The 22,257-nt window shown below is 38.6% G+C and overlaps 1 protein-coding gene across 1 annotated transcript in view; it reads left to right on the top strand.

Moving 5' to 3' along the window:
* The window catches only part of PTDSS1 (phosphatidylserine synthase 1), a 74,769-nt gene that overhangs the window by 6,536 nt on the left and 45,976 nt on the right, over positions 1 to 22,257 (top strand). The window contains exons 2-4 of the mRNA XM_043992820.1: positions 6,278 to 6,369; positions 15,040 to 15,084; positions 18,011 to 18,135. Coding sequence (XP_043848755.1) covers positions 6,278 to 6,369; positions 15,040 to 15,084; positions 18,011 to 18,135 — 262 coding nt within the window. The remainder of the gene's footprint in view (positions 1 to 6,277; positions 6,370 to 15,039; positions 15,085 to 18,010; positions 18,136 to 22,257) is intronic.

Below are 22,257 nucleotides of genomic sequence, written 5' to 3'. Positions count from 1 at the left end.
TCTGATATAGTTTATACATTATAATCATGCTAAACATATTTCCACATTAGTCATGTTGTGAGAGAAGAATCAGAACAAAAGGAAAAAAAAAACCAAGAACAAAAGTGCAAAAAGCATGCTTCCATCTATATTCAATCTCCATAGTTCTTTTTCTGGAGAACATTTACCATCATGAGTCTTTTGAAATTGCCTTGGATCATTGTATTGCTGAGAAGAACTAAGTCTATCACAGTTGATCATCACACAGTGTTGTTGATTCTATGTACAATGTTCTCTTGGTTCTGCTCATTTTACCTGAGTAATCTTTCTAATGCACATGGTCTGGTGTTGCTTCCATGCTCAAAAATCTTTTAGTGATTCCCAGTAGCCTACTGAAGAAATTCAGAGCTCTTCAGCCAACATTTTAAGACCCTCCCTTCCAAAGCTAAAATCAGACTGCCTTCTACTTTGTCCTTATATTGCAGCAAGCTTCACGGATTCTCTGGTCTGTAGAATGTAGGTTGCTTGAGGGCAGGAGCTCTTTCAATTTTATCTTTCTTCACTTATATCACCTTGATGCATTTTCCTAGCCCCCATACATGTGCCTGGATCCATAGTAGGTATTTAGCAAATATGTATATAATTAAATGGCACCTGACTTCAGTCCTTGCTTCTCAAATACCTTTTTGGTAAGCACTTTCATTTTTTTAAAAGTTGTTATATCTTATTTTTCTTTCTTTCATTTCACTGTTTATGCCAAACCCCACATAGATAAAGCCACCAATCAGTCCTACAGTTGTGATCCTAAATGCCATTTTCTCGTCTATGTGAAATCTTTTATCTAGTAAAAATTTTTAATAACCCTATTTTTCTTCTCCTTAGTTGATTTTACAATGAAAGTATTCCAAAATCAAATGAGTACCCTGCGCCGTACTTTATTTTCTATAGAGTAAAAATTAAAGTAACCTTCAGACCCAGAGACAAAGTGAGTTACATCTTTCTACTTTGTATCCTGGGATTACATTTTCCATAGGGAGAAAAGATCCTTAATAGTGAGTAGTTTCCAACTACCTTAGTCTGTTTCAAGTGCTGCTATCAATAGTAAATGATGGGGGGGGGGTGAGATAGAGGGGGGGGGGAATCATTCTTTTAGTTAGAGAAGAGCCATCTCACAGGCATTCTTCACAGAATTCTAGGAAAAAATGTTCCTACAAAAACGACATGAAGGTGATTTTAGTTTGATGACTTAGGTATTCACTCCCAAGGTAATCAGCAGTCTGAATATTTATCTGGCTCCCAACAGTTCTCTAGGTTGGCAGAAACTGAAGTTTGAATATAAATTTTCCCAGTGTTGGGCTTTATGGTACTGGAGTTTCTGATTTTGAGGAATTGCTCTCAGTTTCGCTAGCATAATTTTCTAGAATCAACCTTTGCAAACAAAAATTCCTCAGCTTGGAGGACCAAAGTGATAATAATTACATTTTTCATAATATTTTCTCATAAATTCACTTAGCTTCTACAACCCAAGAACTTTTATCACTCGGTGCAGCACTGTGTTGCTGGAGGGTATGGGAGAACACTTGCTTTTCTGAATTTCTTTGGTTGCAGATATTTGTCATACATATGATTAGGCCTCTGTGGCTCTCCTATTTCATCTCTACAAACTTACTAGATAAAAAGAACTTGAGTCTGTAAACTAAGTTAAAATTATTTAGTTATCAGATAAATGGTAGAGTATGGCTTCAGCTTGGGGTTCTTACCATATGGTTACTCAGAGGTCCTCAAAAGAGGACTCCCTCCTCTCCCTAATTTTCACGGTTTAGAGACTTTATACAAAAACTTACATTTATAATGAAAAGCTAAATAGTCGTCCTGGATCCCATAATGAGGTCAGGATTCCTACGTTTTAGTTTTTGCCCTATCACTGGCTTTATGGTTTTGACTAAGTAGGAGGATGAGGAGGAGGAGAATGACAGACAATAATATAGCTAGCATCTGTATAGTGCTTTAATAAGCTTGCTGAGCCCTTTACAGATAACTCACATACTCACAATAACCCTGGGTCACACAGCTAGTAAAGATTGGAGACAGGATTCAAAACCAGGTCCTACACACCCACTGTGCCACCCACCTTCCTAGGTCCTACTAGAGAAGGAAGGGATCTCAGAAGCCAACTGGTTCAACTCCTTCATGTTATAGGTGAGGAAACGGAGGCCCAAATGAAATTAAGTGACTTACCCCCAAACTCATAAATGTAATTAAGGGAGGGCTATACAAAGTCACCAGACTCACTTTATCCTCCAGAGCCATCGGGATCCAGTGGCAGGATGACTGGCATTGGCCCCAGATGTTTAAGGCAATTGGGGTTAAGTGACTTGCCCAGGGTCATACAGCCAGTAAGTGTCTGAGGTGAGATTTGAACTCAGGGCCTCCTGACTCCAGGGCCAGTGCTCTATTCACTGCACCACCTACCTGCCCCTAGGCATTCAGTAAGCATTAAGGGAATGAATGGAAAGTGAGAAATAAAGTGGTTAGAGAACCTGCCGGAGTTTCTAGAAAACCTGGGTCGGAACTGCTGTGTGACCACTGGCTGGTCACTTAATTTGGCAATTCTCCCCCATCTCTGTCTCTCTTATAATTCAAGCTTACAGTTTCCACACTAGGCCTTCCCCACATTGATGAAATCCCAGGTCAATAGCCTCCCCTCCCACCTCCACACATACTAATAAAAGAAAAGGAAAGAAAAAGCCAGAGAGTAGATTGTCATTCTTTAATGCACTGTTCTATTTTTGTGGGTTTTAGTTTTGCTCCATACTTCAAAGAATTTTATTTAGTTGATTTTAGATAAAGGAGATAGGTGTAGTTAGCATGAGAGGTGTCTTAGGACTTGTCTACTAACCAGCACAATACCAAGTACACTACTGAGTATAACCTTACTGACAGAGCATAGCACAATGCTTGTAGTGCATGATGCTGATGATGTCACACTGCAGAGCACTATAATTATCTCATGTGATCCTCTCAACAAACATGGTCCGAGGTGCCATTATTATCTCCATTTTACAGATGAAGAAACTGAGACAGACAGGTTAAATGCCTTGCCATTAATGGTAGAGACAACTTGGTGGCACAGAGGTTAAATTACTGGGCCTGGAGTCAAGAAGACCCAAGTTCAAATGTTGGCCTCAGACACTTACTAGCTGTGTGATCCTGGCTGAGTCACTTAAACCTGTTTGCCTTAGTTTCCTCATCTGTAAAATGGAGATAACAATACCACCAACATCACAGGGTTGTTGTGAGGATTAGGGGGTTTATTTGTTGTTGACCTTTTTTCCATGACTTTCCTGCATCACTCTCATTTTTTCCTCTACCCCTCTTACTTTATCTTCAAAGTCCTTTCTGAGCACCTCTGTGGCCTGAGATCAATTCATATTTTTCCTGGAAGCTTTGGATGTAGGAGCTCTAACATTGCTATCCTCTTCTGAGGATGTACCTCAATCTTCCTTGTCACCAAAGAAACTGTCTATGGTCTGCATCTTTTTCTGTCTACTCATCTTGCCAATCTATTTCTTAACTTTTAACTCCTTCTTAAAGTGGGGCACTGCTTCCACACTGCACTGTCCTCAGCTTCAGGGGGTCCAAGGTAGTACAATTTAAGGAGAGGCAGGTTTTTCACTCACCTGGCTTGTGTTCTAGTCTGTAAATAAGCCCAGGCCTTCTTGTTCTTCAGCCAGGAAACAAAATTTGGTTTCACTTGAGATTGATAACTCTGGTGAACCTGTGGTCCCACCCTGGGCCACCACCACTCAAGACTACTTCCTGGTTCCCAGACTGTGAGCTTAGTTCCAGAAGACGTTGGCATTGCAGCCAATTCAGAGGCTCTGAAGGTCTTTTTCTCTGGCACACCCTGCCTGGATCTGCGCAGCATGGCCTGGGTCTGGGTGGCCAACCTGGGGCTGGATTTGCATGGTACAACCTGGGTCTAGATCTGTATCACTGTGGCCAGGTCTGGGTGGCCAGCCTAGGGCTGAATCTGTGAGGCCCATCCTGGGTCTGGATGACCAGCCTGGGGTTGGATTTTCACAGTGCAACCTGGGTCTGGATCTATATCAGCACAACCCCGAGGTTGGGCTACACTCCTGCCCCGGCACAGCAGACCCCTTCTGCTGACCTTCTAAGCCATCTTTGGCTGGAAAATAATCTCACCCTGTCCTTTCGTGGGTTCTACTGCTCCAGGAATTGTCCTATGTCATTATTTGGAGGTTTTTGGCTTGATCCTGTGGGGAGGTCTGAGAGGTTACTGCCTTACCTCTGTCATCTTGGCTCCGCCTATCTAAGTGAGATATTTGTAAAGCACTTGGCATAGCCTGTGGCACATGGTAGATGCTCTATAAATTATGGTACTTATTGCCCAGAGTCACACAGCTGGTAAGTGTCTGAGACTGGGGTGGCCTAGATGATCACTAAAGTCCCTTCTGTCAGTCACATTTCAAGATATGATTTTGTCACACCTCTTATTCTAGCTATGGACGTTTATGTGACCCAGGGATCATTTTCTAAATGGAGATACATTAATTCCCTCCGTTTTTCCAGTCGGTCTGCCCTTGGAACAGGTCATAAGAGTTCTACAGGGCACAGGCTGTGTTCAGCACAGTAACACTGATGACCATGACTGAGTTGCAGCATTGTCATGATGCCTAATTTATAATACTTCCATGCTGTGCTTTTGTTTCTAATCATATATTTAAGAATTCATGAAGTGAGCACTCAGGTCTTTGTCCCATATCAGAATAAGGTTAATCAAAATGATAAACTAAATTATATTACTTTTGTGATCCCCATTCTTTAAATGACCTACAGGTTTGTTTGTTTTTTCATCTGTCAGTAATTCTGGAATGACAGGTGAATTGAATGTGTGGCCTACATGATGGCACTTCTCCATGTTGCATATTTAGCAGCCTTGATGTCATGTGAGCACACAGAAGTGTAATATGATAGCACTGGCCTTGGAGCAAATTAATTTCTGTCATTTGTAAAACCATAGTTCAGTGGCTAATCAAAACAACAGTCATACAGACATGTAAACCCTTTGAGACATCTTTGCCCTCCAAAATAGTTTCCCCTCATACTTCTTCAAGTATATGGATAATTTGGATAATTTAGATGTTTTTTTCCAGTTATTCTCTCCTTTAAAATTTTTCACTCTGTTCAGTCCTGTTGCTTAGTTTTTCTCTTGATTTTTTTGCCTTCCCACTAGAAATGTTCTTTTCTTATCATCCTTCCTTGGAAACAAGTAATTATTACTAGCATTTTTACTGTAATGCTCTGTTCCTTCAGTCGGGTACATTATCTTCTTCCCCTTCAGATCAGTCTCATGTTTCCTGCTCTCTCATCTTGCTTTTATTTTTCTACTATCTACTCAAACACAATAATAGAAAGGCTGAACTTAATTCCCTCCCATATCTCCCTACCTTCAATCATTATCAATAATTCAGATAATCTTCCTGTTACCTAATCTAATATTCTCAGTGTTCATTTTTCCCCTTCTTTCAGTCACCAAATGTGTTATTAGACTCTCTTCATGTAAATTTTGAATCCTCCTCTTTCTTTCCATGTAGAGGTTCTTGTCAATCTTGAAAAATTTCCTTGGGTTATGATAATTCTATTCCTTTCCTTTGCTCACAGTTCCTTTGTTTCAATAATGAATATGATCTTTTTCTTCCCACTGTTTTTTTTAAACTTCTCTTTACACAGTTTTTTTTTTCTTTCTTTCCTATTCTCATCATTAATTTAGTCATTTGACCACCATTTAACTTTATCAAGGAAGGCTTTAGGACAGAAAGGCTCCAGCATAGCTCCTACGGTGAGTGCTGTCTCTCTCACCTGCCTCTAGAGGTCATTTCTTTAGGTGTGGTCTTAGCTATGGGAGAGACAGCAGGGCCCAAGACCCCTAACATCTCTAGGATGATGGAGTCTATTAGGGAAGAGAATAAAGGAAAACCACAGGTAGGACAGGATTTAGGATGGGATGTCGGTGTTGCCCCCTTTATTGTTTGGGTGTTTCAGACATTTATTTCCATATTTGAGCTTCTCACAACCACTTATCCCTACTCTAATTCCTGAATGTGTCTGTTTGCACCAACCCACTTTCCTCTCTTAGTTCAATTTCCTTATTAAAAAAAAATATCCTGGACTGGAAGTCTAAGGAGAAGACTATATTTTTATATACAGTAACGCTCTAAGGATACTGCTGTAACCAAAATATAACAATAATTTGATTTTGTTTTTCTATTTTCAGGGATGATTCTGTTCAAGAAGACAATATTTGGAAAGGCATCCTCTCTGTTATTTTCTTCTTTCTCATCATCAGTGTGTTAGCTTTCCCCAATGGTAAGTATTAGATTACTTTATTTCATTTCACCTACATACAATTCCATTTTCAGTCAGTGAAAGCGGTGTGGTCTATTTGATGGAGGTGAAATAGAGTCTGCAGACTTGGTTCTGCCTGATCAGAACAACTCACAACACCTTTTTCATGCCTCAGTTTATTCCAAATTAGAAGTGAAGAAAGGACCGAGAAGATTTTAAGGGCTGAAATAGTGTTAGTTCCCTGATATGACAGCATGGTATCATGGTGGATAGAGTTCTGGCCTTCAAGTCAGAAAGACCTGAGTTCAGATCCATTCATAGGAAGGAGATCACTCATATGTCATTTCTTGGCTACCAAAGACTTATTGTTGAGATGTATTGGAGTTTATTTGGCCCACAGGTCCAAAGTGTGGTTCAGTGCTGAAAAGTCAGGGCTTTTCTGGACTCTACTCCCAGCTCTGCTACTAACTAGCAGTACGACCCTTTGGAAGTCGCTTCTTGTGCCTCCATTTCCTCAGCAGTTCAGTAAGGGGATTGCTACAGAAAACCTTATCCTGGTCTAAGTCAGCATCTTCGGAGGGCTTAAAGAAAAAAGATGGGGAGATGTCACAAAAAGACATGAAGACCAGGAGGAATAGAGGGAGAAGGAGAAAGAACAGGTGCTGTTTGCAACTGCCAAGGTGATTTTTCAAAAGTTTACATCTGACAGTGTCAGCTCCCTGCTTAATGTGCTCCAGTGACTCCTTACGACTTCCAGACTCGTATAAACTCTAAAGCATTTCCTACTCCACAAACTCTTCCATCCAGGCACACTGGCCTACTTGTAGCTCCATCTCCATGCCTTTGCATTGACCATCTCCCCCCACCTGGGTTCCTGTGACATGTCATCTCTGCCTCTTAGTTTCAATGGCTTCCTTCAAAGCTCAACTCAAATCTCACCTTCTGCATTTGGACTTTCTGAGTCCTCCTAGATGCTGGTGCGTTCCCCTTCTGTATTACTTTCCATCTGCTCTGCATATAGGTTTTATATCATTATTTCCATGTTATCTCCTCTTAGAATGTAAGTTCCCTGAAGGCAAGCACTGTTTCTACCCTTCTATGTATCTACAGGACATAATACAGTCCTTAGCATATAATAAACCCATTAGGGTTTGAGAGAATCTCAGAGGCCATATATTGTAATCCATGCCTTGAATAGTAATCTTTTCCTTTACATTCTTAACAAATAGTCTTATGGGCTTTCTTTCAGGGGTTCTTAACCTCTGGGCTCCATGGGTAGATTCCAGGAATAATAATAACAGCTGGCTAGCATTTACATAGCACTATATTACTATGTGCAAGCCTCTTTGCTAAATGCTTTACAGATATTATCTCCTTATAACCTCACAGAAACCCTCTGAGATTAGTGCTACGATTATCTCCTTTTTACAGTTGGAGAAACTGAAGCAAACAGAGAATTTGGGTTTTTTAAGTGACTTGCCCAGACTGCCAGAAGGGTCTGAGAAAGCCTTGGGGTTTTTTCTTTAAAAAAAAAAAAAAAGGTTAAGAACTGCTGTGTGGGCGGCTAGGTGGCGCAGTGGATAAAGCACTGGCCCTGGATTCAGGAGTACCTGAGTTCGGGTCCGGCCTCAGACACTTGACACTTACTAGCTGTGTGACCCTGGGCAAGTCACTTAATCCCCATTGCCCCGCAAAAAAAAAAAAAAAAAAAAACCCAAGAACTCCTGCTGTACTTGAAGGCCTACAATGAAAAAACATTACTGCCTGGAGGCAGACCACTCCCTTTTTAGATACATAGGAAATTTTCCTTATATCAAGCTGAAATTTGCCTCTCTGCAAGGTCTACCCACTGCTCCAAGTTCTACGCATGTAGGACAAAGTGAATTCTTCTTCCCCACAACAGTCCTTTAACTTCTCAAAGGCAGGCATCGCCTCTCCTGAGTCTTCTCTTTTCTGTTGATTGATCATCTCCCTCCTTCTGGATAATATGCTCCTACTGATATGCCCTTAGATTAGAATTGGCTGGAAGTCCACTAAAATCTCCCCATAGTTTCTCACCCAGCCATACTTCCACCATCTGATACTTATCCAGTTGTTTACTGAGTCCAAATGGAGAACCTTACATTTATCCCTATTAAAGTTTGTCTCATTAGTTCCAGCTCATTGTTTTAGCCTACCAAGATCCTTTTAGATCCTGATGTTGTCTGATATTTTAGTGAGCCCTCCCAAATTCTTAGCAGCTGCAGATTGAATACGCACCTGCATCAATTCTGCCTTTATTTGAAACATGAGTTTTCTGTAAAGCTGAAACTAACCCATTAAGTTCAGACACTTTTTTCTTTGTATTTTTTGATGTAAATCTTTGTAAAAATGTACCTTCTTGGGGCAGCTAGATGGCGCAGTGGATAGAGCACCGGCCTGGAGTCAGGAGTACCTGAGTTCAAATCCAGCCTCAGACACTTAACACTTACTAGCTGTGTGACCCTGGGCAAGTCACTTAACCCCAATTGCCTCACTTAAAAAAAAAAATGTACCTTCTTAAACAGAGCACACTGACCATTATTTAACCTTCTCTAGACTGATGATTAGGGTTCATTTTCATGATGTGATACTCATATCACTGGACAATGAGATATAGATAGTGTGAAGGTATGGGCTGAATGAGTCCTAGCTTCAGGTATGGCCCTGGAAGTGCTTTATTGAAAACATCAGCCTTGGGTTTTAATTAGTTGCCTCTTTCTAACATATCTTCTGCTTAAAAGGTTCCAGAAGTTGTAATATATGCAATCCCAGGTGCACCAGAACTAGGTCTTATGAGAATCAGATTACTTGGTCCACTGCTCACCTATTACTCAATAGTAGTAGAAATTACTATTTCTAATTGCCGACTACCACCACTGACCTTTGCCATTCTCCTCCATCTTTCTTCTGTTTAAATTCTTGAATGTCCCTTCTGTCGTCTGTCACCTTCTTAAGCAAAGGAGACCTTTTATGACAAACTAGTCAAAGTACTCTATTATTTCCATTCATCAATTCAGCTATACACAGAAGGTTGCATATAATCTCTTGGCCACAAAAGATTTGTGGCTTAGAGGGATTTTTTTGATCTGAATGTTCTGGAAGGGTGGTTCTATTCTGAAAAGCCAAGGTTGTACTATATATTTTTCAGTAGTCTATGTATTGATTCCCTTAAGAGAACTTTATAGCAAGAATTTAAGTTTTCAGTAACAGATGGTTTCCACAAAATAGTAGAGGAGATCACTTTAAGCTGCTTGTGGTAATTTTGTTTGATTTCTGATGGGTATTTCTTGTGTTCCCCCAAAGAAGCTCTCTTATCAGCTCCTCTAATCTTAAAATGAATTTTTAATTTCTTTTTAAGCTGCAGAATCCTCCATTTCTGTTTTGTTTCAAGAGAGATAAAACATAATGTTCAATGCGCTTATTCCAACTGAGATAAAGTTTCTGAGACATAGTTTTAAAAGTATATTCAGAGGGTCAGCTAGGTGGTGCACTGGATAAAGCACTGGCCCTGGATTCAGGAGGACCTGAGTTCAAATCCGGCCTCAGACACTTGACACTTACTAGCTGTGTGACCCTGGGCAAGTTACTTAACTCTCATTGCCCCACCCCCCCAAAAAAGGTATATTCAGGATCACAGTAATAATATATAATTTAATAAAGGAAATGAAAAACTCATAGGTCATCAAACCCAACATTCATTTTACAGAAACCAAGGCCCAAAGGGAATAAAGAAGTGAGAGACCCCAGGCTGTGAGAGGTTATTTAGTCTGTCATATTCTCCTCTTTCTCTACTACCCTGCCCCCATAATACAGATGAGTATATTGAGGCTCAGAGATGTGAAGTAACCCTCTGGTTATAATGATTATAAAAATGGTGATTTATTAGCATGATGAGCTGATATTTCTAGTGCCTTCAAGTTTGCAAATCACTGTTATTTATTTGGTCTCCTAAAAACTGTTACAGATATTATCTCTGTTATATAGAGGAAAGACTTGTCTATAGTCTTATAGCTAGTAAGTTCAAAAGGCAGAATTTGAACACAAGTCTCCCTAGCTTAAAGAGTCTGATCCTAGGACTAGAAGTGTGGTATAATGGAAAGGGCCTTAGAATGGAGTCAAGAGACCCGGATTCAAATCCTAGCTCTACCGCTATTTAGTTATTATCTTGGACAAAACATTTTACATCTCTGGGTCTCAGTTTACTCATCTTTAAGAAGGGTGAACTAGAGGTTCTATTCAACTTTAATGTTATATGGGATCTTGATAAGTTAGTGAAATGAGGAAGGTGATAGTCATACTATACTCTCACTTGATCTAACTGTATCTGGAATACCATGTTCAGTTCTGGATCACATATTTTAAAATGTGTATTGAAAAGTTGGAGAGTATCCAGAGGAGGATAATAAGAATAGTGAGGAGACTTAATCATGATTCGATGAAAAAGAACAGTGTTTTTGTAATCAGAGATGCCTGACCTAGATTTTAAAAGGTTATTTTATATACAGATTAAAGGAACAAGGGAGAAATCACCTTTTGGATCTAGAGTTAGAATTCGTGACTAAAAATAGATTGAGTATCACACAGGATAAAATAGACATTTCTGTTTATGGGAAATTGAAACTTTTTGCACAAACAAATCTAATGTAATTAAATTTAGAAGGAATACAAATAGCTAGGTTAAACTTTTACAGCAAGTGTCTCTGACAAAGAGGTGTGTGTGTGTGTGTGTGTGTGTGTGTGTGTGTGTGTGTGAAATTGATGCAAGTATATGAGTGAGTGAGCACCCTTCCACAATATATAAATGATTAAAAGAACAAGTAATTATCAGAGGAAAGAATCTTAAGCTATCAACAACCATATGTAAAAAAACCCTCCTATTTACTAACAGTTAGAGAAATGCAAATCAAAGGAACCAAAGGGACTTTAAGATTCCACTGACCAAATTAGCAAAGATCACCTAAAAAAGGAAAATGACAAATGTTGAGGGGCTTTGGGAGAACAGATACATTAATAAATTATTTTTGGAGCTTTGAATTGGTCCAGCCATTCTAGAAAGCGATTTGGAACTTCTTGTTAGCAAAGAACTGAAAACTATGGGGTACCTGTCAGTTTGTGAATGACTAAACAAATTATAGTATATGAGTGTAATCTGTAGCTAGTGGCACATTAGAGTGCTGGACCAGGAATCATAAAGATTTGAATTCACATGGCCTCAAGACACTAGCTTTTTGACCCTGGGCAAGTCACCTCTGTTTGCCCCAGGATTGTGGTGAGGATCAAATGAGATAATATTTGCAAAAAGTGCTTAGCACAGTGCCTGGGACATAGTAGGCATTATAGAAATGCTTATTCACTTCCCCTTTTTTTTCTCTAATGAAATATTAACTCTAAGAAATGACCAAATGGACAGTTTGGGGAAACCTGAGAAGCCTTATATGAATAGATGCAGAGGAAAGTGAATTACCCTGTAAAGATTTGAAAGATCTAATCCAGGCAAAGACCAACAGTGACTCCAGGCAACCAGTCTTGAAGTATGCTACTACCCACAACTTGACAGTGAGAGAATAGACTCAAGATACAAAATGAGGCATATTTTTGGACATGACCCCTTTGGAATTTGTTTTGCTTGTTATAAGGGTTTGTTTGTTGTTGTTTTTTCTTACAGTGAAGGTAGGTGGGAGGAAAGGCAGGAAAGCAGTCCCTCTTCCCTCCCACAACAACAACAAAAAATAGTTAAGAAAAAAGGAATTACAAGCAAGTAGGACAACTTTGAAAAGTTACATGTTGAATATTTAAAAGAAAACTCTACATAATAGAGATTTCATAGTTTCATGTCCAGTCTAATTGTCTTCTACAGTGTCTATGGAAATACTCTTTTTAAATTTGGAATGAAAAGGAATAGATTTCTGAAAATAGGCATCTACAACAATGCCCACATAATATAAGAGAAAGGGAGGATTTGGATGAGTCAAAATATATGGTAGTAGGCATCTGGCATGCTGGTGGAGAACACTTATTTATATATCTCCCTGTTTTCCTCCTTCTGTTAAATCAAAATGTCACTGAATTTAATTTCTAACAGATATTGTTTGGATTATAGCTAATGATATTTAGGTATGAATAACCCTTCCTGGGAATATTTTCAATCCTGAAGAGCAGTTAACTCGAATGAATCTACAGCATCTGCAGCATATAGAGATAAGATCTTTTTAAAGAACTTCTGGTGTTCAGGGCCCCATTTCAAAGAGTTACTCACTCATTCACTCCTAAACTAATTCTCTAAGGGATAAGTATGAATTCAACTCAGACTTCCTCATTTTTATAAACTGTGCTTCATTCTTCATCTTCCTTCTCACCTCCATCCCTTCAATTAAAATAGAATTATCATCTCTAGAGGAGAGAGTGAAGACCACTGTGAGAGTGCTTGGGGAAGGTCTCTTATACCATATGTAATTAATTGGTTGAAGAATCGAGGCGGGGGTGGGCGTGAGGTGTTATCTTTTTTATTCTTAATTTAGTGAACACCAGAAAAAAAAAACCCTCAACATTTCTAGCCATACTTCTATACTATACTTGAGTTACTGGTTTTTTTAAACCTTTATGCCATCCTAGTTTATCTTGACAGCTTCCACCTGTCATAATCTTTTTGTCCCCTGATTCTGTCATCCAGTTAGCTATCACTTCTAGCATCATATCAGTTGCAAATTTGATATTTATCCAAGTCACTTGATAAAATTCTGAATACAGTAGGGTTAAGGATAGAGAGCTCCAAGGTACTCTAATCAAACTTTTCATTTTATCAGTTCCATTAATCACTCTTTGGATCTATCTAATCAATTAGTTTGGAACCTACAAACTATGCTATCCTCAGTGCAAATCATCCCTCTCCAACTTATCTACAAGGATACCAAGTGTTACTTTATTACCTGCCTTGCTTAAAAAGCCCAGCATGTTTCACCATGATCCTACTCATCTAATAACCCCATCAGAAAAGAATAAGATTAAATTGGCATAGCTCCTTCTTTAGGAGTCATGCTGCCTTGTAATAATGGCTTATTTCTTGTTTTGTTTTGTTTTTTCCTTTCTTTCTTTTTTCTTTTGGTGGGGCAATGAGGGTTAAGTGACTTGCCCAGGGTCACATAGCTAGTAAGTGTCAAGTGTCTGAGGCCAGATTTGAACTCAGGTCCTCCCAAATCCAAAGCCAGTGCTTTATCCACTGCGCTACCTAGCTGCCCCCAATTGATTATTTCTAAATGGTTTTAAAAAATATTATCTTTAATAATCCATTCTATGATTTTTTTAAGGAAACATTGTCAAGTTCACAAATCAATAGTTTTAAAATAAATTCTTTCTTCCCCTTTTTGAAAATTAAAACAGCATATGCCAGTCTCCATATCCTTGGTACCCTTCCTGGTTGCCACAATTCCTCAAAGATCTTCCCTGGTGGTTCAGGTCACACCTAAAATTTCATTCAGTATCTTAGTTTTTCTAGGCCAGATAATGTAGGCATTGAAAGAGATGCATTTTCTTACCCTTGTCTTGCTTATCTCAAATATCATTAACTTTTTCAGAAATTAATTTTTATTGATGTTTTTTGTTTTTACATACAATGCATCTGAGCCCCCTCATCCCCTAGAGAGCTGTTATAATCAAGAATAAAAAAGAAAATAAACAGTTGAACACATCAAAAAAAAAGTCTAACATTTGCAGTGTTTTGCTCTTATACATCCTCATCTCTGCAAAGAATGACCTTCTTGGTCATTGCAATTTCACAGCACTGAATTTTGTTGCTCTTTCCAATTCTGAATATTGTTTTCCTAGTTCTTAAAAACTGATAAGCAAAATAGTAATTGAATAATTTTATCTTGCATTTTCTTCTCTTACCATCTTCTTGCATCTTACAACTATTCGTAACATTATTGCTTTGAAAGAAACTAAGAAACTCATTCTGTGTTCTGAACAACCAATTTATAGAACCCATCCTTTTAAGTTGGAGTGTGCCAATAACAGTTGTGAGGATTAATGTGATATTATAGGTGAAATTTTTAAATATAGTCTTTCTTTCAAAAATCAGTGTAAAGATATTCTGTATTTTTCCTTTAAACATTAGAGAGTTTAATGTTATCAAAATCCATATATGAACCAGTCCTAACACAATATCACTTTCTTATGTGTTTTTTAATTATTGTTCTAAACTGTTTTCTAAAATTATTGATATAGATATAGCTATATATTAATAGCTATTGCACCCATTTTGATAGTGTTTATTATTAATAGCATATATACCAGTAAAGAATTGACCTTGTGGTAGTTAGCACAAGCAGTAGAAAAGCCCCAGACCCATGCCGTCTCAGAGAGACAGCACATGGTCTCAAGGAGAGTTCAGAAGGCCTACAAAACCTACACTGTCCTAAGAGGAAGAGAGGGCACCAAGAGACAGCATTCCAAGCCAAGGGAGTGGGTCCAGGGAGTAGAGGCTGGTCTATCGCCATTTCTTTTGTTCCCGTGGGCTTGTCCCAGATCAGATTTGAACTTCCTCAAGAATCGGACTTTCGGGAGTGGGGGAGGATTGAAACTGATCTCTGGGTCCCCCCAAGAAACTCATTATTAATAATTATTTTCTCACATCTAAATTTTATTTATGATCATTTTTTGTGGTTTTATCCACAGGTCCTTTTACTCGACCACATCCTGCTTTATGGCGAATGGTTTTTGGTAAGTTTAAGTGGATTAACATATACAATGCATTTATATACACACCTGTTATTCATTATATCAGTGTATCATTCTTATTTTTATCTTTTTATCTTACCATTATAACTATTAAACTTCATTGTTAACAAACTACTTATTCCATAGCCTTACAAGAAACCTTTAATCTCCCATGATTACTTCTGGTGCTACTGTTAATGCATATGACATTCTGATTATAGAAGCATTGCCTGTTATTATACCTATCTTGATCACTGCATGTGTACATTTTTGCATATGCTCTATTCTCAGAGTGTTCAAGAATTAAGGTAAGCAGTGAATTAAGGTAAGAATAAAGGTAACCAGTGGTTGCTTTTCCTAAAAGTCATGATTGGGAGAACAACAGGGAATGTAGAAGGCTGAGGCAGAAAACATACAGGAACCTAAATTTATGGTAGCATATCAGAATCCTCTGTGATAACAAAGTGTTTCTCCATAGCACAGAGTCAAAATGGGCAGGTTATGAGACAATGGAAACCTGTCCTAATGATTTCTGTACCTGATCCATGCTCATTGCTTAACTGACTTTTCCTGAGACTGAGGTTTATATTAGCAGTATAGACTTTATGTATAGAGTATCACGAAGGTTTCAATTTCCCCTATTATAATGGTTGTCATCTCATATAAATATATGAGCTATTTCAGGGTCTCTGAATTTGAGTTTTCTGGTCCATACATATATTTAAGTTAATATCACAAAATCACAGCTACAACTGATAGAAAAGTAGACCTTACAAACTCTGTGTATCAGCCCATTGGCTGTCTGCATGAATCACCAGGTAAAGAATCATTTCTTCTGAATGGTGAGGTGGGAATGGAAAGAGGTAGAAGAGGGTAGGGAAAGGAGGTCAGATGTGTCTAATTGTAAAAGAACATTAGAAAGCTTAAACTCCCATGAACTCAAAAGTTTTAAATAAATCAACTAAATTTCTTTTTTTGGTGATTTTCCTCTACTCCATGTCATGTACCTAATATAGTCACTTGAGGTTATAAATTACTATGAGCTTGAATTGGATGCTTATTAATTGTTCTCACCACAGCTGGTCCATTTAGCATAATGAGCAAATTAATCTTTGTTTCCTGCCTATCTCTCTAGAGAATCTCCATTTTTACATTCAGCCATTAATTTATAAGGATTGTTACAAAAAGCCGTTTGGGGGTTTCTTTTCTTGTTAAGACTTAGATCTTACTGAATACTGCTAGCATGGATGTCAGTATTATTCTAAAGTTAGAAAAAATCAATGATTCAACCCAAGACCTGGGGAGTCATTAGACCCCCTGAGCTCCTTCCACATCTGAAACTGTGCTTCCGCCACTGTTTGCCCAGACTCCCCTGGGACAGCCTGAAAACTGGAGTACACAACGTGATAATGGCTTACAAGAGATTTTATTCCCATCACAGATATTCCCTCCTGTAGAGTTGCTCTGTGGGAAAAGAGCAGGGAGCCAAATTTGGATTGGGTTGTGTGATCCAGGGTCACTAGCATTGCTGTGCCCAAGTGCCATTGTAAGCACTGTTTTTATTATAGCTGATAGCAGAGAAAGGACAATGACAGAAACCTTGGCACTGGTCATGGTTGGGGGATTGTGTTGTGTTTTGACTTCTTGTTTGTCAACTGGCTGCCATCCTTTTAAGAAAAAATGACTAATCTTCAGGTAGGAGTCTTTTTTTTTTCCTTGGAGTTTTTATTTTTAGCAAAATATTTTTTGCTTGAAGTGAAACAATAGATACTTGAAGGTTTTTAAAAATCTGTTTTGGGATAGCTAGGTGGCGCAGTAGATAAGAGCACTGGCCCTGGATTCAGGAGGACCTGAGTTCAAATCCAGCCTCAGACACTTGACACTAGCTGTGTGACTCTGGGCAAGTCACTTAACCCCCATTGCTCTGCAAAAAAAATAAAAAACTTTCAAAATATTAAGTAGTAGATATATATAATGCATTTTATCTTTCATTAATGTGGTTACTGCTTCGCTAGTTAGTCATATAAGGAGAGAAAAAAGAAGAGGGAGTCCTTAAGGTATACATTCTTCGTTCTAAATCAGTCTTCCAAATTGAGTGATCATACTTTATTACGACAGGCATAGCTCAATCTATGTGTTGTAAAATGTTAGTAATTCAGTCATTTGGGCTGTTAACCTCCTGTTTCTATATTAATATGACACTAATTTTTATTAATATTAGTAGAAAGAGAACTAGAAGCTAATCTTTGAAGTCCTGAGCTATGGGCCAAAGCTTTTTCAGGTTGTCCTCTGAAGATTTAGACTTTCTGCCCCTCTTCCACCTTATTCATGAGTTGTTTTGCATTATTTCATGTAACTTTTGACTGTAAAAAGTTCAGCTCAGAAAGATACCTTGGAATTTTTCAATTGTTGCCAACTGTATTTATTTTGATTTTTGTGAGCTAAAGTCACCTTTCTGTCTAAAGCAAATACTACTCCTCTGTTAATCCTTGAATTGTTACTTTTGTTTAGTATAGATTTCAACATATTGAAGAACCTTGCAGAATTTATTAGCTTTTGGGATATTGCAGTTAAGCAGTTTAATATATATCCTTAAAGAACAATCATTTAAAGCGGAGAGAGGGAGGAATACAAGGAGAAATATAGGCAATGTTAAAACAATATATATCAACAATATCCTTTTTGTTAAAAAGAATAGATACATAATGTTGGGACAGTGACATATATCATGAATAGCAGCATTTTGATTAGAAAACAGTTTCCAGTTAAAAATCTTATGCAACTATCATAGACATTATTATTTTTTAAATCTTTAAAATTTAAGCAATGCATTACAGTGTGTGTATATGTTTGTTAGCTCTGGCCTGTTTTTTATTTGTGGAACGAATATATACATACACATAGTATCTCATGTCTTTGTCTTCCTCAGGCCTCAGTGTACTTTATTTCCTGTTTCTGGTATTTCTTCTCTTCTTGAACTTTGAACAAGTAAAAGCTGTAATGTACTGGCTAGACCCAAACCTTCGTTATGCCACAAGAGAAGCTGATATCATGGTAAGTGGTTTATTTCAATTCCGCAAAGATTTATTAAGTGCCTCTACATGGAAAACACCATGCTGAATGTTAAGAGATACAAAGGTCAATATGGGGGGCAGCTAGATGGCACAATGGATAAAGCACTGACCCTGGATTCAGGAGGACCTGACTGAGTTCAAATCCAGCCTCAGATACTTGACACTTACTAGCTGTGTGACCCTAGGCAAGTCACTTAACCGTCATTGCCCCACAAAAAAAAAAGAGAGAAAGAGAGAGAGATGATAAAGAGACAGTAGAGGGGAAAAAAGGCTGGCAAAGGTCAATATGACACCAACCCTGATTTAAAGAAGCTTAGAATATAATACAAAGGGCACACTAATGTAACTGGCAGGGATAAAATAAAGTATAATGGACAGTCCTAGGCAAAATGCGATGAGGAATTTATGGAAGGAAAGATCATTTTCACCTGAGGAGTGTGGGGAATAGAATATGAGAAGACAGAATATTTATAGAGGGGGTAATTCCTGAGTTGGGCCTTGAAGGAAGGAAAGACTTCAGCAGAAAATGATGGAATGTCCAGATAAGGTAGACAACCTAAACAAAGTCTGGGAGATGAGATTTGGGAGAGGGCCTGACAAGAATAGTGTGGTGAGTAAAACTATATGTGGTCGTTTTATTTCTGTCCCAAGTTTGAGGAAAATTAACTGAGGTTTCTAATATATATGTGTTACTTATACATTAGAAGCTTTAGCACCAGTTTTGGGTCATTAAACGCTTTTTAAAGTATATTAGATAGTAGTGGAGTTCATGGAGTTCAGAAAGTTCAGAAGCCCTACATACCTAGAATAGAAGAGTCAGAACAAGGTGCCCTCACAACTTCAGAGTCTCAGGACAAAAAGAGGAAGTCCCTGTGCCTGTGAGAGCAGAAGCTACCTCTGGGTCCAGATGAAAGGCTGCCCCTACACATCACTCCAAGCTAATTGGCTAGCATCACCCAAATCCATTGGTTCACTGGACTTGAAGGTGGTCCATGAGCAGAACATGCTGAAGTCAGAGAACCCACCCCCTGAGGGCCAGGCTCTCAGGTAGGTATGGTATGGTTTCAATCAAGTAAACTTTTGATGAGTCAATCAGCAAAGTCAACCCAATCAATCTTAATATAATCCCCTAGAACAGGGCAGGGCGGGGAGCGGTTCTGGGCATTCCAAAACCCATTATTTTCTCACAATGGGGAAGGGACAGTAGTCCATTTTAGGTGGAATAGAGAATAAATGAAGAGGAGAATTATTAGGCAAGACTGGAAAGGTGGGTTGGAAATAGATTATGGAGTGCTTTAAATATGTAGATACTTGCTATGGAAGCTGCTGAAGGTTTTTAAGTAGTGACAGACAAGTGGTACATTAAGAGGAGTATTTGGGCAGCTGCCTGATGGATTGTGAGGGCATAGAATGGAGGCAGCAAAACAAGGCCTCAGGATAAGAACCTCAGCTAGAGTGATTGCAGTGGGATTGAAGAGAAGCCTCTGGAAGCTCAGGGACATTGCCCAAGTAAAATCAATAGGTTTTAGCAACTGATTGTAAGTTTGAAATAAAGTTCTCTCTGAGGTTTTGAGTTTGCTTTCCTGGGAACTTAATAGTACCATCAGTAGACATATAGAATGTAAGTGTTTAGGAAGAATGAAAGGGTTAAGAAATTTAGTTGAGAACCTGTTGAGTTTGAGATGCTAATAGGAAGTTGGGAATATGGAACTTGGACTGTGGGGGAGCAGTTGTGAGTAGAGAGTTATTTGCATACAGATGACAATTGAAGGTACAATTGTGGATATGTTTACCAAAGGAACTGAAGACAAGAAGTTGGGAAAACCCAGTTAAAAGGAGTGGGAGGACAGTGAGGGACTATCAGAAAAAAACAAAAAAAAATTGTAAGGGACATAAAAGGATAACTATAAGAAACCAGAGAGGAGAATCTATCATGGAAGGGATGGGCCACAAGGTCAGATGACATAATCAAAAGATAAAGATAGAAAGAGGGGCAGCTAGGTGGTGCAGTGGATAGAGCACTGGCCCTGGAATCAGGAGGACCCGAGTTCAAATCCAGCCTTAGACACTTAACAATTACTAGCTGTGTGACCCTGGGCAAGTCACTTAGCCCCAATTGCCTCACCCAAAAGAAAAAAAGATTGGATTTGATGATGAAAAGAGGTCATTAGTGACCTTGGAAAGAACAATTTCAGTAGAATAGTTGAGTCGGCTTATATTTTAGAGGGTTGAACAAGTAGTAGATGGTGATGATGTGAAACTTTAGGAGCCAAGGGAAGAAAAAGTAACTGTAGAATAGGATGCTTGCATGCAGTGGTAATGTGTTTTACATTTTCAGTAGTCTATGGAAATTTTGAAATTTGCAAATGCTTGTGCTTAAGTGGCTGAACCTTCAAATTTTAGTCATTTCTTCATCTTTCCAATCCAAGTACCTTAAAACTCAACTATATTTGCATAACCTTCCATTCAGATAGCACATGAAATTGAGAAGTGAAACCTTTTCAGTATAACATGCCCCTGATAGCTATGATTCCACCCATATGCTTAACATCAGAAATACAGGTCTGGTCATTTAGTACAATTCAATGTATCACATTCAGCTGTTTTTTGTTTGCAGAATTGCTTGTCAATTTTTCTGTCCACCATGAAATTATTATTCTTGCCTTTTTAAGTGGTTTGCTTTTTGACTTTCAATGAAAATGGTATTTAAAATGTGCATTTTTTTTCCTTTCCATTTTATGTCAAATAGAAAAGGTCAGTGCACTGGCTCTGCACTGAAAATGGTAGAAGATGGCACTGGACCATAGGTGGTCTGAATACCAAGCAGTGCAGTGCTGTTATTTTCTAGTATTGGGACCAACACCAAAGAGCAAAATCTGACCTATCCAGATGGAAGGAGAGGGCCCTCCAACATTTCTAGACCCACAATCCTAAGGTCATTGTGAATATTAACTTGACATACACAAAAGGGAATTAGCATGCAGTGGTGCTTGACTCATTTCAGATTCATCTTAAATAAGGTTATGGACAAGACAAATGAAATGGAAAATAGAGGTCTTAGGAGAAAATGATTTAGAATTTTTAACCTAATGAAGTGAAGGATGAAGGTTGATTTACTGTCTTCAAGCAAGCAAAATTTTAGTAATAAGATGCACTTTATAAAACAAAATACATTATTATTTTATAGCTAACATATTGAATAGCAAAAATAACAGAATTCCAGAGTTAAAAAGGGACTGTCCAGGAATCTCTTCTACAACGTTCCTGCAAATGGTCATCCAACCTTTGCTTGAGAACCTCCAAAAAGAATTCAGTTGTCTCCAGAGACAGGCCATTCAACTTGTGGATATCTCTAAGTGAATTGTTAGAATGTTTTTCCTTACATGCAGCCTAAATTTGCATCCTTGTTCCTAGTTTTGCCCTGGAACCTAATCAGAACAAGTCCTTATTTTATGAGAGTGCCTTTCAGATAGGATTTAAAGATGGAAAGGACTGCAGAGGCCATTTTTGTTCTTGGTTTTTTTTTGGGGGGGGGGGAGGTTTGCAGGGCAATGAGGGTTAAGTGACTTGCCCAGGGTCACACAGCTAGTTAGTGTCAAGTATATGAGGCCAGATTTGAACTCAGGTTCTCCTGAATCCAGGGCCGGTGCTTTATCTATTCCACCACCTAGCTGCCCTCAGACACCTATTTTAAAGATGAGAAACTGAGCCACAGGGTTAGACAGTAAATGGCAGAGCCAGAATTTGAACCCAGGTCCTTCAAATCTAGCACCCTTCTTACTGTAGCAGGCTGCCTCCTAATATCTGAAAAAAGCTATCAGCTTTTACCCCCAAATCTTTTTTTTTTTTTTTTTGCTGCAGGATAATCAGGGTTAAGTGACTTGCTCAGAGTCACGCAGCTAGTAAGTGTCAAGTGTCTGAGGCCAGATTTAAACTCAGGTCCTCCTTAATGTAGGACTAGTGTGCTTTATCCACTGTGCCACCTAGCTGGCCCAATAATTTTTTTCCCATGGGGCAATGAGTGTTAAGTGACTTGCCCAGGATCACACAGCTAGTAAGTGTCAAGTGTTTGATGCCAGATTTGAACTCAGATCCTCCTGAA

This window comes from Dromiciops gliroides, chromosome 1, assembly GCF_019393635.1.
Source record: "Dromiciops gliroides isolate mDroGli1 chromosome 1, mDroGli1.pri, whole genome shotgun sequence".
Lineage (NCBI taxonomy): Eukaryota > Metazoa > Chordata > Mammalia > Microbiotheria > Microbiotheriidae > Dromiciops > Dromiciops gliroides.
Note: the sequence above shows the minus strand (reverse complement) of the source record. Positions and strands in the feature narration are given on the sequence as shown.